The sequence below is a fragment of the Brachyhypopomus gauderio genome, chromosome 5 (assembly GCF_052324685.1).
Source record: "Brachyhypopomus gauderio isolate BG-103 chromosome 5, BGAUD_0.2, whole genome shotgun sequence".
NCBI classification, from domain to species: Eukaryota; Metazoa; Chordata; class Actinopteri; order Gymnotiformes; family Hypopomidae; genus Brachyhypopomus; species Brachyhypopomus gauderio.
This window is the reverse complement of record NC_135215.1, coordinates 24,653,536-24,672,038: the sequence shown is the minus strand read 5'-3', so window position 1 is coordinate 24,672,038 and position 18,503 is coordinate 24,653,536. Positions and strand designations below refer to the sequence as shown.

The following is an 18,503-nucleotide window of genomic DNA, read 5'->3' as shown; positions in this document are numbered from 1 at the left end:
GAAGGAGGAACATCATCTGATCCTGTCTGTCCTCATGATACACAGCCTTATGTTAAAGGTAGGTTCAGTTGTTTCTCAGATTTTACATTTTTGTTCTTACAGGCTACATCGTAGTATTATTGTATACTTGATGACTAAAATTTTACAGTGGTGGGGGGTGTGCTGACTCTTTTCGACCCTCCTGTATTTGACAATGATGATAGCTGAACCCCGAGGACCGTTAACATTTACGTGTCTTAATTTGTTGTTTGCAGGGGGAGATTGCTGGACCATCCAGGATGGTACAGGAGGATGAGGACACAGTGTCTGCCTGTTCAGAAAGGCCAGCTGTAAGGCGTGTGTGTCTATGTATCTGTCTGTTAATGTGCTGTGTGATCTCATGATTTGTGTTGTGTTTAAAGGAAATGGAAGAACAGAGAGAAGACCCTCAGGCCTCCACGTCCAGAGCTCACACCTCTACAAGAGAAGAAGTGAGTAGTAAGTTATGCAGTTCAACATGAATAAATACTTCTCAATCTTGACTATACTTCTATCTTGAAGGAATCTGAGATTAGTGAGATCTACAAAAGGTACTTAAAAAGATGTATTTGCAAAAATGTCTCACTTTAATATGCTTGTTTTTGCAAGCCAAGTAAATCAAAGTTTCTTCTGTCCACAGGCTCAGCAAGGCAATCAATAAATTTCTCTTTCCAAAAAAAATGTGTCTTTTGTGTTAATGAACAAATGCAAACAAAATATTCCCTTAACTAAAGTAAGTGTTTGCATACATGTCCCTCACAGCTCAATCAATGTTGTCTTCCCATTGCTCCAACTGCACTCTTGGCATTACTCCTTTTTGCAGTATTGCCACATTGTGCAAAACTACACAGGCTGCTTTAATGTCACAGGCTCTCTCATGGGTCACTCTGAGATGGCGCAAGCAGTTAAATCTGCTCTTTAACTGTCCAAATGCCATCTCAATGCATGCCCTTGTCTTTGAATGTGCACGAACCTCCTCTCGGTATCTGTTGTAGGGTCTGCATATGGGATAAGGAGAAAAGGTTGGCAGGGGTAACCCCTATCCCCAAGCAGTAAGCCAGGAAAAGCACCTACGATTATAAGGAGAAGAGTTAAACACTGAGGCCAAATCTGCACTATTTTGTGTGGTTGGAGTGTTCTTACCTTGGGCAAACCTCTGTGCCAGTGAGGAGGCACGAAATATTGTGCACCGAGCCGGGCCATTTTGCCTCAATGTTGGAGAATAGAAATTGGCTGGTGCAAACCATCTAGAACAATGGCAAAAGTGACAAAGGGTGAAAAAACCCCTGGAGCGACATGCTTTACAATTTCTGTTGGGTAGGCAAAACTTGCATGTACCTGTACATTGATGCTGTGAAATGATTTTCAGTTCACATAGTCTGCTTCCATGGGTCCAGATGGAGCCTTTATCCTGATGTGAGTGAAGTATATAGCACCAATGACATTTGGAAATCCTGGAGAATTCAATTCGTTTTTAATTGAATGAAATTTAGCATGAAATAGTTGATCAAGATGAATACAGAGCACTTCGGTAAGTGCTCTGGATAAGAGTATCTTTTAAAGTCATATAAATTTAACTCCAAGTTACTGCTGTTCTGAAAAAGCTTCTTTTATGGGAAGGATGCCTCTGTGACCAGGGAATTTAATGAATATATTAAGGAAGCGCTTAAGCGCAAGACAAACCTATCGAATTTCACGGCAGACTTTTGCCTTACTAAGATATTCTGCATCCCCAACGCTGTATAGAAATGCGCCACTGGCTAAGAAGCGCAAAGCGGTACAGACCGTTTAGGGTTTGGTAAAAGCTTTACTACGTCTAGTGGTCTTCTCAATATATGGCCCCAGTAATTTACAAAGATATATAATACTGTGTCTTCTGAACCTGTAGCGCTCAAATAAGTAGTCATCCGGAAAGCCCAGTGGATCTGTCCTGTCCTGGAATGACCTTGGAGCTGGTAGCATGAATGCTCTGAGCACTACACACGCTCCCTCGTCTACTGGATTCTCTACAAATGGGCATGCCATGGTCAATCAGCCTTCACTGTTAGCTGCTCTTTTATAGCATACATTTTGGATTATTTGTATCACCTGTATGAAAATCTTGGTAAGGTAGTTGTCTGTATCCATTTCCTTTTTGCACCATTAAGTTAACCACACATTTACATTATTTATACTGAACATATGTGAATTGCGGAGTGATATGATTTGCTTGTAATTTGAACACAAAAGAGGAAGTGTGGGGACAAATATATACCTAAAAGTATCTTCACCTAAAAAACTCAGTTATTATTAATACTCAGGTACAAAGAATTGTATTTTTGTGATATAGTGTTTATGCTAATGTATGTTTGTTGACCATAACTGCGATTAGACACTGTATTCCATTTTACACTGACCTGAATCTGTTAAGATTAAACCAATACATTAAAATGTGCAAAAACCTCACTGATTAACAATGAATATGTACTCTGAAGATCGAAATATAAATTGCATTTGGAAATATAATTATAAAATTTTGATAATAATGACCTGCAATCATTTCAAACTAATAATTACAGTACTCCATTAAATGTATAAAAATATGATATGATATGCTACATCCACAGCAATTTAATGCATAGGATTGCAGCGGAACCTTGTTCCTCAATTCAGTTTCCCGGATGGCGAGACTGTGAATCTAGCAGCTTTAACTGAGGGAAATGTTCAAGGACATGTCTATTAGAATAGGAAGGTGGACCTTCACTATCCAAGTGGTGTAACTCATGGTCAATAGGATGCCTACTGCCTCCTGTCTCTCTGTGCCTAGGTGGCAGTAATGAGCCTTGGTGCATCTCAAGTTAAGAAATATCTGCGTTTCTCCTTGAGGAAAGAGCTAGAGCATGTACATCACTCTCCCAGCCTGTGCGTGGGTCAGTAGAATGATGCTCAGCATTTAAGTAAGGACTGTTATCTGCTCTACCTAGTGAGACGTCCCCGGTCTGTACATTCTGCCTGTGGTGTACATCAGCATGCCTTCTGCCATCCTGCTCTGTGTCCATAGGGGGCAACAGTGAGTCTTTGTGCATCTCAAGTTGGGAAATATCTGTGTTTCCACTTGAGGAAAGAGCTGGAGCATGTACGTCACTGTGCCAGCCTGTGCATGGGTCAGTGGAATGATGCTCAGCATTCATACAAGGCTTCCTAACTGTGGTACCTAATGAGATGTCCCTGGTCTTCTCCTTTAGGAAAACGCTGGAGCATGTACATGAGTCTCCCAGCCTGTGCGTGGGTCAGTGGAATGATGCTCAGCGTTTAAGTAAGGCTTCCTAGCTGCTGTACCTGACGGGATGTCCCTGGTCTGGACATCATGCAGAGAATAAGGAGGGCCAAAAGACATAGCAGGATTAGTATTACTCTTTTTTTTATTCAAGAGTAAGGGGGCAGAAGCTAGGGACGAGTAAGAGGGCTCTGCTGACACGTAACAAGAGGATGCAGATGGGGCATCTGCTCTAGGAGGGTGATTCTCCACAGAGGCTTCACGTTGAGCTTCAGAAGCTGAACAGTCAGTAGTATCATATGGATACTCTAGTTACTCTAGTAGGAGGAACTAGTTACATCTAACCTTAGACTCTTCATGGGGACTGGAGCCGGGGCCTTAGGATGTACAACAGGTGCATCATCACCTGTGGAGTGCTGACTATGTTGGCCTTCTACAGTAACTAATGTAGAAGGTCTAGAGGTGCCAGACCTAGTTGCAAGGAAATCTTGCATTCTCGCATGGGCAAGCTCACTCTCCCTTTGGAGGCGGGCAGTTTTTGTTAAGCCCGTGTGACGTTCACTTTCAGTGAGCACGTCATTCAGCGCATGAGTGGTCAGTTGAAGGTTTTGGTGAAGGCTCTCAACCTCAGAACTGAGCTTAGCAGTGTCCTGTTTAAGAAGTCTATTTTCCTTACGTAGTGTCTCTACTTCTAGGCTAGCCTGCTGCTGAGGAACATTTTAAAAACTAGATCTGAAATGGTGGGAGTCTCCTCAAAGGAATCATTTAGAGGTTTGTCAACATCCTCTACCTGGTTCAAGCATCTGAAGGAGCTGAACAACCAAATATTGACAAGTATTCTGTTTTAGCCATGGTTAGTCTCTCCAAGCGTACCCATAGACTAGTTCAAAAAGGGACACAATCAAGTCAGTTTCAGTACAATCTGGCTTAGCTAATGTGCCAGGATCCTGTGTCTGGCAAGTGTGGGGTAAAAGGGTAATTACCTAGATAGACAAGCCAAATTGAAACTGGGGTAAAAAGAATTGTGCAAAGGTGATTACTGTACCTGGAATTGAACACTAGCACACTGGATAAAAGACTGCAACAGTGAAGTCTGATAACTGTGCTAAAAATTATCCTAATACTTCTGCAGTACAGGGGAAATCAGTGGGATCCCACACAAGTTAAAGCAACTGAATTACTCTTGAAGTAATCAGTTAATCAGTTAAAGCAATTAAATTAGTAAAATTAATATACTGATCCTCAGTTGATTGCTCAATGAATGTGAATAGTAACCAAACGGTAAACAAATTAGAACAAGGTATCACCAAACTGTAGTTACCAAGTATTAGCTTTCCTCTATAGGAATACTTGGGAAGCACTCTGGCGCCCTCTTCTGGCGAATTTGGAGATGGTCCTATTCTAATGGCTTGAAAGCCTGTGATATGAAAATATGGTTGATATCACACAAATGTGGTTGAGCCAGAAATCTCCCTCACGCATGGGCACCAATTATGTAGGGGTTTCACCTACTAATCCTTTAAAGTAGATATAATTTGTTTTACCTTAATTATTAATCAGTTTCATTAATTTAGAACCAGTCTCATATTCTAATTATACCAGAATCACAACATTTAGTTATCAACTAAAGGTAATTAATGGTTTGGTATCTGAAGGATTTAACTGTTTTTATCTACTGATTATTTGACAACTTGTAGTCCCCATTCTCAGACACACCACATAAATTTTTAGTTATTTAGCCAGCACCATTACCCTTTGTTCTGACCACGTTGGAATAAACCAGCTGAGCTCATTAACATACAGCCCCGCTGCTCTACTGTTTAAAGTTGGCACCATTTTAGTTGCTTTGTTCTCCATAGGAGAACTGAGACTACAACTCCCACCTCCTCACGCGCGCCCACACATTTACTCTCCTCCCACACACACACACACACACACACACACACACACACACACTCTAGATCAGGGGTACTCAAATAGAAATGATGACGGGCCACATTTTTTTCCCCCAGCCTCGTCTCAAGATCGCGGTGCGCGATTTCAAAAACTTTTCAAAACAGCTCGCGGGCCAGAAATAGATGGCCCGCAGGCCACATGTGGCCCGCAGACCGCTATTTGAGTATGGGGGCTCTAGATGCTGAGTCTTCACTGTAAATATACTGATCCTTGTTGATGCTGTTGTTTTAGAATAGTTGGTTTTAAATAAATGTATAATTTATTTTCACCAAAAGTGGTTGTTGCCAAAACCTCCAAAGAATTCACAGTTAAATCCTTCAAATACCAAACCATTAATTAGCTTTAATTGAGAACTAAATGTTGTGGTTCTGGTATAATTAGAATATGAGACTAAATTAAAGAGACTGATTAATAATTAAGGTAAAACAAACTATATCTACTTTAAAGGAATAGTAGGTGAAACCTCTACACTATAATAAAATAATCTATCTATCTATCTATCTATCGCTTCTCCTGTAATGCACAATATGGGTCAAAAATGACCTGCATTCATTCTCAGAAGAATTACAAAATTAATCACCAATCATATTAGCGACCCCCCTCCTTTGGCTGATATATGTAATGCCATGAACGTGTTGCACAAGAAATGGTAGACAACACTTGTGAGGTGCTATCCTACTCCTGATGTCATGCTGCTACTGAGTCTCAACCTGTTTCAGCTGTTATGGTGTCTCCCAAACATCCACTGACGTCTCCCTCTACACTACACTGCACTGAACAGGACGTTCCTGTGCCAATGTGTTTTAGACATAAATTCACCCAGCAAACCATGATTAGGATTTCTAGAAAACTAGGATGCACATTATTTTTATTTTCCTTCGATGGGCGTGAGCTAGATGGGTGTGTCACTGCTAAGGACTACCAAACTATTCTGGAGGACCATGTGCATCCAATGGTTCAAACATTGTATCCTGAAGGCGGTGCCGTTTATCAGGATGACAATGCACCAATACACATAGCAAGACTGGTGAAAGATTGGTTTGATGAACATGAAAATGAAGTTTAACATCTCCCATGGCCTGCACAATCACCAGATCTAAATATTATTGAGCCACTTTGGGGTATTTTGGAGGAGCGAGTCAGGAAACGTTTTCCTCCACCAGCATCACCTAATGACCGGGCCACTATCCTGCAAGAAGAATGGCTTAAAATCCCTCTGACCACTCGACAGGACTTGTATATGTCATTGACGCTGTATTGGCAGCAAAAGGAGGCCCTACACCAGGGGTGCCCAATACATCGATGGCAGGAGGATTTGTTGGACAATGTCATATTCACTATATTTCACTATGTCATATTCTAAGTGTGTTTGCCTCATCTGTCAGTGTGCTGTTGCTATTCGCTATTCCAAACAAGGGAAATATGGAGCGGCATTTTCGGACTCTTCATAAAAACTATGACATTGACTTTCCTCCGAAAAGCGAGCTGAGAAGGACAAAGGTGAAAGAACTAAAATCCTAGTTGTCCGAACAGTAATTTTTCTCACATCTGACCACAAAAGCGAAGGCAGCCACTGAAGCATAATTTTGGGTGAGTCACTTAATTGTTAAATACAATAAGTCCTTCCAAGATGGAGAGATGATAAAAGAGGCATTTGTTGAAGCTGCTAATTCCTTGTTCCGAGACTTTAAAAACAAATCGGAAATATTATCTTCAATCAAAGCTCTCCAGCTATCGAGGAATAGAGTCACACAGTGCTCTGAAGCCATGGCCGAGGATTTGACCCAGAAACTTTGGAAGGATATTGCAGACTGCGAGTGTTTCTCACTACAATTAGCAAAACTTTAAAATACTTTATAAATATAAATAAATACAATACTTTATTTATCCTAAAAGCAAAAGGAAAGAAAGAATACACAATATTAAATAGTAGCCTAATAATAATAACTTAAATAATGATAATATAGAAGAAATACATTTGTTTTGCATTTTTATTGTAGGTGTAATGGGGTAACAGAGGCGGCCGGAGGCAATGGCTGTACGTCATGTTCTTTATTATCCATGACAATAAGCGGCGAGAACAAAAAACAGAAGCCAAGCTCACGAAGAGCAGAGAACCATCAAAACAAAAGGAAAACGAAGAACTCCTCTCGTGCGACGTGCAACTCGCGAAGGAAGCTCGTTGTCCTCAGGAATGTGCAGCACTGGACTGCATGCCCTGTGGGAAGATAAAGGGAGCACACAAACCATGCACAGGTATTAATAATCGGGTGATTGTGAGAGTGGTAGTGGCCTAGTGCTAGGGGGTGTGTGACGTGTCCGTGCGCTAGTGGGTACACACGCCCTCTGGTGGCCTCCCGGCCGACCCACCGTGACAGTAGGTATATCATTTTGACTTGGTCATCTTATAAGTAGCTCGCAAGCTGAAAAGGTGTGGGCACCCCTGCCCTACACCATACTAATAAATTATTGTGGTTTCAGTTTTCCAACCCCTGTATATATATGATATATATATATATATATATATATATATATATATATATATATATATATATATATATATCTACTCTACTGGAAACCACAGCCCCCTGGGGGACTGAATGGGGTGCAGGAAGGGGAGAAAGGACAGACCCTAGTGACAGAGCACCATCCACCACTGGGCACACACACAGAGATACTCAGACAGCTGGTTTTATTGAACATGAAGAGACACACAGTAACACTCAGGGAAAATTTGTCAAGGAATGCATTCTCTTATTCACAACTGTTTATGTATACTCACAAACGCAACTGCATCCTTTGTAGCCCTTCTTAGCCATGCCCACAGTCAACCTCCGGTTTTGCATTCTACCGAGGGCCGTATTACAGACCAGGCCAGTAGGGCCGGTGCCCGGTGCAATCAGAGGGACCCTGGGCCACAGGGATGGCAATCAGAGGGCCCCTGGGCCACGGGGTACAGAAATCAGAGGGCCCTTGGGCCATGGGGTATGGCAGTCAGAGGGCCCCTGGGCTGGCCCTGCTGTAGTGCCTCTCGTGAATACTTCTAAGGGAGCCCTAACGTTTACCAGGGGTCTAAGGAAGTAGAGCAGAATGCTTTCAGAGGGCCCTATGATTATGAAAGCCCCTGCTAAGGGTTGCGACTTCTGGCTATGTGGGTGCCCTAGGGAGAGCCCTAATGGGAGAGCATACTGTTAAGAGAGCCCTCTGAGTACAAATGTTCTTACAAATCTCTGATTTACCAAGGGTTTTGAATGAAAGTCCTTTCAGCAAGCCCTAAGGCCCAGGATATGCTAGCTGTGACTTAATTTACATGCGCAACTGCACATACTTGCAGCAGAACGATCAGAGCACCATTTTTGTTTATTTTATTTATTTATTTAGCTGATATTATAGAGCGCATAGCGGCAAGACCGTGCAACATTAGCCACATGATGAGTGAATGAAAGCTGGTCATCAAGCATAACCCCAAGGTTCCTCACAACCTTTGATGGAGAAAGAGATAGAATCTATCTTCAAGGTGAGGTTGTGCTGAACAGACTGTTTTGCAGGGAACACCAGTATTTCAGTCTTTGAGAGGTTAAGTTGGAAATGATGTGCCTTCATCCATGAGGATATATCTAAAAGGCATTTGGATATCCATGCCGAGATCAAAGAATGACAGGCGGGAATGACAGATAAAGCTGATTATCATCAGCGAAGCAATGGTAGGAAAAACCATGCGAACGGATAACTGGACCCAGCGAGTTGCTGTAAATGGAAAAAAGAAGGGGTCCCTATACCAAACCTTGGGGCACTCCGGTGGACAGAGAGTATGTAGAGGACAACTGTCCCAGCCATGATACCTTGAAGGAACGCTCAGCAAGGTAGGACCTGAATCAAGATAGTGGTGTATCCGAGGTCATGGTTGACTGTGTCGAAAGCTGCAAACAGGTCCAGCAGTATGAGCACTGAGGACTGTCCAGTAGCTCTGGCAGTTTTCAAAGCTTCTGTGACCCTATGCATGATACTGGTAGTGTTGCCAAAAACAAATCACCAAAAGTCGCTGTTGGCTCTCTGAAAATTTGCTAGATTACGTCATGACGTTACTATGATGTCATAATGTCACACACGACTCACTGATCTCAAGAAAATGTGTCTACATGGCTATGTTGACAATCCCAAAGGGTACAGTTTCGAGATCGGGGCTAATGTGCAGTGCTGCTTAACCATGAAATAAGCTTCTGGTAGTGCTGAGTGCAGAGCTGAAGTTACATTGAAAAACAATGATTTTGACACTCAAGAGATGTGTTTTTTTTAAGTCGCCAGATTCACCTAAAAAGCCGCTAAGTCGCTAGCTGAGGTTTTAGTCGCTAGAGACGGCAAAAAGTCGCTAAATCTAGCGACAAAGTCAATAAATTGGCTACATTAGATACTGGCGGTATCATGTAGGGTCCAGATAGCCAACCGGGCCCTCATTAATATTTTCCACCATTGTTTGACTCTACCACAAGCTCAAGATGGAAGTCTGGAAGATTGCCTCTCGCGGTTGTGTCAATATTGCATGCGCACATGTCTGCGTACCTTGTGTTCAGGTGTGCTACCACGCATAACATCGACATAAAATACGCATGGCAATGCATTCGGGCATGAAATGTGCACACGGCAAGCTAGGAGCCTCTAAAAATGTATTTATCTGAAACTGAGACTTTTTAATTCCTACCCAACACCAAATGTAAGCCTAAATATCAAGATATAAATACTTACTCACTAACAGCAGCCAAACACCACTACACCACATTTTTATCTACACTCAAAACAGCGCCTAAACCAAACAACTCACCTAACACCACACCATGGGTGGGGACATGCATATTCATGCAAAGATCCCGGACGAGCCCCCACAAGCAAGTGTCCAATAGCTGAGCTAGACTCAGGGGTGGGCTGTAGAGTGGTCTAGTCACAATACACAGCAGATTCACGTGTCATACTAACCTATAGTTATCTTCAAGGAGAGTAGTAGACTGGTAGATATTCACCTTCAGAACACTGAGTTTCGCCTTGCTTCACTTCCATATGTCCCCACTGTAAAGGGGTGTACTGTACACACCAATGTCAACAAAGTGAAGTCCAAGTGAAAATCCATTATCTATACTCCCACTTTACACTTGGCATTGCTTTTATCAAAACTCCTCACATGGCAGAAATTTTGGAAGTTTAAACGAAAATCCAATATTGTTAAATCCATTTATCGAAACTCTAACAACTAATAACATCTAACAACATTCTTACATTAAAACCTTCAACAATCAATTTTAGCATCAAACACCCTATTAAAAAGCTCACTGACATTTACATTATATTGTATTGTAATAATAGTGTACCTTAAGACTTAAAGCCATTGTAAGGGCTACTGTATTTTCAGTGAAAAATATTTGGAAGTATATGTGGAATTTCAATATTGATTTCCACTGGACTGAATGAAGGGGTGGAGACTTGGGCTTTCTCAATATATAGCCCCCTGCTTCACTCCTCCTCACAACCTGAACTTTCAGCTTGACAACTTGCTTTGTATTCAACCTGTGCAACCTGACTTGTTCAGCAGTTTAACATTCAACAGCCTTTTTAAAGGCTTATATTATATTATATATTATATTATATTATATTATATTATACAACACTGTACCTTCAAAGGCTCAAAGCCTTTGTAAAAGGTTTAAGCATTTCCAACGCCCTTTTTAAAGGCTTGTTGCCTTGTAGTGTATTGTGGGTACTCGTTTATACTGTATTATATTATTGTTATATTATTACAATCAGTTGTGAAAATCCCTGTGAGAATCCAATAGATATAATTGTTATGCCCCAGCGATAAGTCGTTTGATTTTGTAACTAAGTTGTTTCGTTATTATGACGATAAAGCAGAGATGTATTCTAGGTAGTAAGAAGTAGCGTTTGTTATGCACCTGTCATGGTCAGTTGTGTGCTCATCCTGCCTGCAGCCATAGCTCAAATTTTCTCTCCCTCCTTGCTAAGGCATTGTCTGTGAGTACAACCTATATATTGCTTGTATGCAGACTAGTTATACCCTGTGCTCGCTAGCATCTTTATGCAGACTAGTTATACCCTGTGTTCGCTAGCATCTTTATGCATAACTAGTTACGTAGTTAAGCTAGTTATGCTATGCTGCTCATCTATATGCTATGTTGACGTGTATGCTGATTGAAACGTCTCGTTGTAATTGTTAGTTTCACAAGATTCTCACTAAACCTCATGGAAAGAATTATCCGTGTCCTGGAGTTTTTTGAGTGTTTAAACTGATTGGAATCCAGCCCATGACAGTGAAAAGACAGCAATACAGCTACGAGAGGATAGCCATAGCGTGGAGCTAATTAGTATCAGAAATACGCGACTAACCTTCAGCTTCCAGACAGTTTCACATTAGCCCGCTCCTCTCGATAACGATTAGCGCAATCAATCAGGATGTCACAACGCAGCGACAGTAGTAAACAAGCTAGAGATGATCGGTCTGAGTCAGCACGCTCAACGAGCAGCCGCTCATCCACTAAGTTATCTAGAACAACGGTTAGCATGGCTGTGGCAATGGCACAGGCCAAAGCCGATGCGGCGCAAGCTAGAGCAGCCCACGCAGAAAGGGAAATCCAGCTTAAGGTAGAGCAAGCACGCATACAAGCTAACCTTGAAGCATTGAACGTGGAGAAAGAGAAAGATGCTGCTATAGCAGAAGCGAAAACTTTTGTAGCCGGTTTGCAAGATATGGGGTTTGAAGTACGAAGCGAGATTAAAAGTGTGCCCTATCAAGCTGTTAAAGACCAATGCACCGCCGCATTCGTGGCCGACCAAGCCAGCTCGCGTAGGGAGGATGCATTCGCCGCAGCAGAATATGACGCCGTTTCACCCTCTTCTCATTCTGCTTGCTCGGGTATGGCCAACGCTATGCCTTCGGCGTCGGGGGTGTTCATGGGGAACCAGGCCGCCACCTCTGAAGCTGTTGCTGCACACCAGGTGCGTCAAGGTTCGCATGCAAGCAGAGCACCTCCCCAACCGTTTCTCTACTCCGCTCCAGCACCGCAGCTTTGTGGAGCTTCTCCACAACGCCGTTTCAAAAAGGAGCCTTCGATTCCATTTGATCCACTATTCCAGAGGACGCAATACGGAGCTAGCCACGACCGTTCTACGACTACAGCAGTGTTGTAGGATAGCCGAACAGCGTTTGCAAAAACTGAAAAAACAGCACCAGAAGTTCCACCATACCAGATTTATTTAGTCCACCGTGTAGAGTGCCTTGGATTCCACAAACAGTCATAAAGAATGCACCAAACAAAATCAAAACAAAACAAAAAAACAAGTTAACATACACTAATCAACTCCATCAAGACATAGCAACCAGGCCCTCACTCGTCTGCCTTTCCAGTCAGCTCTCCCCTCTCTCTCCTCAGAGTTCTGCCCTTAACAAACATTTAGTCTTGGGTTCCACCACTGACCGGCACGCCCGCAGGGGAGGTTTAAAATGCACAGGTTATAATTACCTTCTTTTATTTTATGTTAAATCAAACATTTTATTATATACGCAATAGTTGAATATAAAACATTTTATAATAAAACATTCATGTTGGAATGACCTTTTAGAACTAGAACCCTCAAAGCAGGTCCTCTCTCCCCCCGGCTCAAACCTCCAAAATGGCATGGTCCACTTGCAACACAACCTCCTACCAAACTACAAAAACCCACAAACCCCTGGGCTCAGGTCCTTTGACCTACCAGAGGTTGCCAGCATACTAGGACAAACAGGTAAGCCGAACCATTTTTCAAAACACACTATACACAGTCAAAAATGCATGGAATGATTGTAATAATCTACACCATCAGTTGGCCACCCTGAATAGTGCAAGATAATCCCAGCAGTTTATTGTGTTTCAGAGTTCTGACAAGGTCCAACTGCAGTCCTGTGGCTTTCAATAAAAAGAGTCTTTAAAACTGAGGTTGTCTCGTGGTTCATTCTCCAACTGTGAAACATGGAACGGACGAGAGCTCCAGACTTCATTAGGTATCTAGCCCGCAACCAGCTGGTGACTTCAGGTCTCACCAAATACGATGACCAGCCCGTGAACTACTGGGCCTGGAAGGCGTCATTCCAAAACGTGAGTTAGAGTCAGTGAGTTAGAGCTGCATGCTGCAGAAGAGCTCGACCTTCTGATTAAGTACCTAGGAAATGAATCAGCAGAACAGGTAAGGAGGATTAGGACGGTTAACATCGGGAGTCCGCCAACTGGCCTGCGTATGGCATGGGAGCGCCTTGACGAGATGTACGGTTCGCCTGAAGCTGTTGAACAGGCTCTCTTCAGCAAATTAGAAAGCTTTCCGAAGGTCACGGCGAAAGATCCGCAGAAGCTTAGGGATTTGGCCGACCTTTTAGCGGAGCTACAAGCCGCCAAGCAGGATGGCTATTTAGCAGGTTTGCTTTACTTGGACACTTCGAGGGGAATTAGGCCTATTATAGAGAAACTCCCATACAACCTCCAGGAAAAATGGCTGTACTACGGGACGAAATACAAGCGTGAAAACATGGTCAGCTTCCCACCGTTTTCTGTGCTAGTGGATTTCATCTCCATGGAAGCAAAGGCTCGCACAGATCCAAGTTTTAGCTTCTTCGTGCAGGCTTCGACTGAGAAGAAGGGCAACTGGGAGAGGCCTACAAAGACGTCTGTGTACACGCAGAAAACGCAAGTTTCAGCGACAGCCAAGTCTGAGCTCAGAGAGCGAATTGATCCAAACAAACTGTCCTCTGCATAGGAAGCCGCACCCTCTGAAGAAATGCAGGGGCTTCCGAGAGAAAAGCACCGAGGAACGCAAACAGCTCTTGAGAGATCACTACATCTGCTTTTGCTGTTGCTCTTCCACAGAACATCTCGCCAAGAATTGTGAGGCGGAGGTAGAATGCACAGAGTGTGGGAGCACCACTCATGCTTCAGCACTGCACCCTAAGCCCTTCACTCAGAAGCCTAAGTCTTCTACCCCCTATACAGTGGACGGCGGGGAGCAAGATGAAGCAGAGAGTCAAGAAGTCAAGTCTTCCTGCACGCAGGTATGGGGAGAAGGCTTGAGTGCTAGAACATGTGCCAAGATTTGTTTGGTTAGCGTGTTCCCGAATGGATGCAAAGAGAAGGCCAAGAGAATGTACGCTATACTGGATGAGCAGAGTAACCGATCACTCGTACGGTCAGAGTTCTTTGACACCTTCCAGATATCTGGATGCTCTTTCTCGTACACGCTCACGACGTGTGCAGGCCTGACTGAGATGGAAGGGAGAAGAGCTCGAGGCTTCACTGTAGAATCAGTGAGTGAGGGAGTGAGCATTCCACTGCCTACGCTCCTCGAGTGCAACCAAATTCCCAATGTCCGTACAGAAATTCCTACGCCAGATGCCGCCTATCACCATCCTCATCTTAAACGTATGAAATAGTGAAAGTGCAGAGCCAGGTGTTGAATTAAGTGGAAAAGAAAAGTTTCGGATTGAAATGTTCAATGTTCTAATTGACAAACTTGTGTCCTGTCTGGGGGGTGCTTTGCAAACTCCTGGCCCCGGGGTTACCCCAACAACTCGACATAAACTTAAGTCAAAGTAAACCTTTTCTTTTCTATGATTTCCATAAGTATATGCAATCAAAATTTTCACTAACAAAATTATCCACAACTGCTTCATTTTTGCCAAACGAAGTCAATCGCGTGTGGTCTGGAACTTAGCTTAACTAATCTTAGCTTAGGTTAGCATGTTTACAACCCAGCTGGCTTGTTTTTTATTTTTTAACATGTCCTTCCCAAAGTCAAACAATGATGAATCATGGCAATTGAGGTGTTCATCTTTTCAGCTTTGAGTGAACTATTGGTAAGAACAGCTATCAATCACTTCAAAGGAGTCAGCTTGTCGCTTTTGTAGATACTTGGTGCGCCCACTAACCTCCCCCTTCCCACCTCACCAGGCAGAGTTGTGAAAAGCTGTCATTCAAAGCTAGCAGCACTCTCTGGACCAATAGCAACCACAGAATTCAAGAGGAAACAGATTCCGTAAAACGACGCTGCGTGGTCGTTGATGGGACGAGATTGCATGTAGGTGAAAATCAGTATGCAGGAAGTTATACTAGTTCTAAAAAAATAATTTAGTGGGATTGGCTTGTGTTTTAAGAATTTTCGATATTATTTGTTATTTTATGTGGAAAAACAGATTTTGCCCGGCAACAGGACTACTAGGGGGTGCTGGTTAACTACAGCTAGCTGGCTGTGTTTAGACAGAAACTAGGTTGTGTTAAATTTGATATTTATCAAGGTTTTAAGGCTGCACTATGTACAGCATAGCAAAAATTAACAAGCAAGAATACAGAGCACAAATGTGCTTGTTTTTCATTTTGTATCACGCAAGTTAGCGTGATACAATCATGATAATCACATTTCATTTGCTAGTCAAAAAATTTGCTTATAAAAATTTGTCCATAAACACTTTCATTGACAGAATCTGTAGCGCACGCATCTTCATTTTATTAATTTGCTTTGTGTATCTGCAAAGTGTTTTTCTTTGGCAGCACGAAGGATCTTCTCTGCCACCGTAGTAATAGATGCGACCCGAGTAAATATTCTCCCATACTACCCATCTCTTCCAGTTAACTCATTTAAAAATGTTTAACTAATATCCAAATTGTACACAATTACGTGTCCATGTAAAAGGCATAAAAAATATAAATATATAAAAACATTGCTCATCTATTTTTTTATTGCTCATTTTAAAATCCTTAAATCGTTCAGTAATCCTTAATTGCATATCCCAGAGATGCGGCGGAGTATCAGTCAGGATGTCATCCTTAAATGCTGATTTAAAGCTCAGTTTAAAGCACACACCACACTGCTAGAGAAGGCGGTTTGACTGGGACAAAACCAATTTGAAATATTATATTAATCTTTATTTCAGTTTTGACAAAATACCCATAAAATTCAAAGCTCCTGCCTTTACAAAAATATGTCTTCTACAAATGTCCTCTGTTCTGTTCTTTAAACCAGGCTAATAAAGCACAGTGTAGTGTATCTGGTAACACGGCCATCTCTCCCTACCCTCTATAAAGCCCCAAATGCAATATATGTTGTATAAATGACATTTATTTAAGCTGTTCTAATAAACATTGTTCTTTTAGGCTTGGCGTTAATGGTGCAGAATACACCCTGGTGCTTATAAACAAACAAACGTCATTCTCATGTCCATGTCCTCCAATAGTGTCTGTTAGGAATTTAACAGGTAGTTTGTCATCCCAATGACCAGTGTTACCATGAGACCAGCAGCAGCCTACTGTAAACACCCTTTATAAGATCTTTCACCCCACATACACAGTATAAATTAACTTAAATTAGCATTCCCACAACTACACATTTACAACAAGATATTTTTTTCTTTTACATCTGCAGCACAGAAGCACTAATGTTCAGCACACAGAGCGGCTTCCAGGTGCTGTAGATGAGAAGTCAGACTAGACGGTGTGTGTGTGTTTGGTCCCACAGACTCCACACAGAGCAGCTCAGCACAGAGATGCTGCTTGTAGTGGGTAGTCTGGTTGGGTCTTCAGTCCCAGTGTAGATCTGTCTGGGTAGTCTGGTTGGGTCTTCAGTCCAAGAGAAGATCTCTATCTTCTTAAGCCACAGTGCATCTGAGCATACGAAGACGTGCCTGGGTAAATAGAAGGCAAAGTAGCTTTAAAACAGCAAAACATGAAATTTGTGGCCAGTCCATAACAGCGATGGAGTTGAACCATGGTTAGTTCCTCCTCACACACTACAACAGTGCCTCAGTGACATCCCACACTACAACAGTGCCTCAGTGACATCCCACACTACAACAGTGTCTCAGTTAGGGTTGCAGCGGTATCCGGTTTCACGGTATACCATGGTATTAAAATGCACGGTTATAATTCCGTGTGCATTTGCTTATTACCGGTAAATGGCAAGCCAGCGGAGAAACTCATCCGCGCATGCGCAACTCCGCTCCGGTTCAGCTATTCAGCACACAGCGGTGAGAATGGCAGAAAGTGCATCAGACTTAACAATTTTTTTAACAAAAAAAGGCTAAATTAAAATCAGCGGCGAAAATGACGTAATCACGGTGGCTCCACCCGGGCGCGAGGACATCGTCTCAGCGCAGTGAAGAAAGTCATGTTTGCAGGGTTCATACATTTACATTTACATTTATGGCATTTGGCAGACGCCCTTATCCAGAGCGACTTACATTTTTATCTAATTTTTTATACAAGTGAGCAGTTAAGGGCCTTGCTCAGGGGCACCTGAGTGGAATTAAAGGTGGAATTAAAGCACATGTACATCACTTTAAAGGTCCAGTTCAATATTTCCCAGCACGTTAAACTTGATTAAGTTAAATATTTATACATATACTCGAAATAATTCGAAATAAATAGCTTTATCACATTATTTAATGGTTGTTTATTTTCAAAACGCCCAATCTTAACGTCTTCACGTTCTGTCATGTTTTGTCCTGGAATTACAAGAGGCTTGTATTTGTTAACGTAATACAAGAGAACTGTTCAGTCAGATAGCTATTTGTTGTGAAACAAAGTAGTTACAATTTCAAGCATTTTGAAGTAATTTAGCCTAAATTCCAGCACATTTCAAACCTGGGACACAATGCAACATTATAATTAGTCAGGTAAATGTTCATTCCCCTGTTTTTGAGGGGTGTTTCTTTATACTACCACATATCGTTTCGGACAACACTGCACATAATGTGATGCGGCAAGTATGAACGCTTCCGCCATTCGCGGAGGTTCGCGCGACGTTTGCGGACTTCGCGCGCTATGGTCACTCGTGAAAGTATAAACCTAGCTTTTTAAGGTCCTTGCTTTCACTGGATGTGAAAGACGCCATTAATTTTCATGCGTTCATTTTCAAATTCTGACGTGCCTGTTTTTCATATGTTAAAACCAGACTCTGTGTGAAAGCCTTAAAATAGAAATCTCTTTTGTGAGGATCATGTCAGAAATAAATCCTCTCTTTCTGCAGTATCTGGTTATATCCCAACTTGGCAGTAAAACGGACGTTTACAACAGTTGTTGATCAGACACTGACCCAGGCTCAGTTTATCAGATATTAAATAATTTAAACTTAAATAATTGTAGGCCTACTGAAATCCATGATCTAGGTTTCTCAAATTTTGCAGTATTTATATAAACAAGTGTACAGCTTATTTTTTTAAAGGAGACATTTTGTATACAATAGTTCCAGGTTTCTA

The 18,503-nt window shown here is 42.2% G+C and overlaps 1 protein-coding gene across 7 annotated transcripts in view; it reads right to left on the bottom strand.

Annotated features, from left to right (window-relative positions):
- Window positions 1–16,154: 16,154 nt before the first annotated feature.
- akap9 (A kinase (PRKA) anchor protein 9) overlaps window positions 16,155–18,503 on the bottom strand; it is a 98,986-nt gene continuing 96,637 nt past the window's right edge. For all 7 annotated transcript variants that reach the window (XM_077006641.1, XM_077006640.1, XM_077006642.1 and 4 more), the window contains one exon: window positions 16,155–16,931. In XM_077006641.1, the coding sequence (XP_076862756.1) occupies window positions 16,888–16,931 (44 nt within the window). In that variant the 3' untranslated portion in view covers window positions 16,155–16,887. The remainder of the gene's footprint in view (window positions 16,932–18,503) is intronic.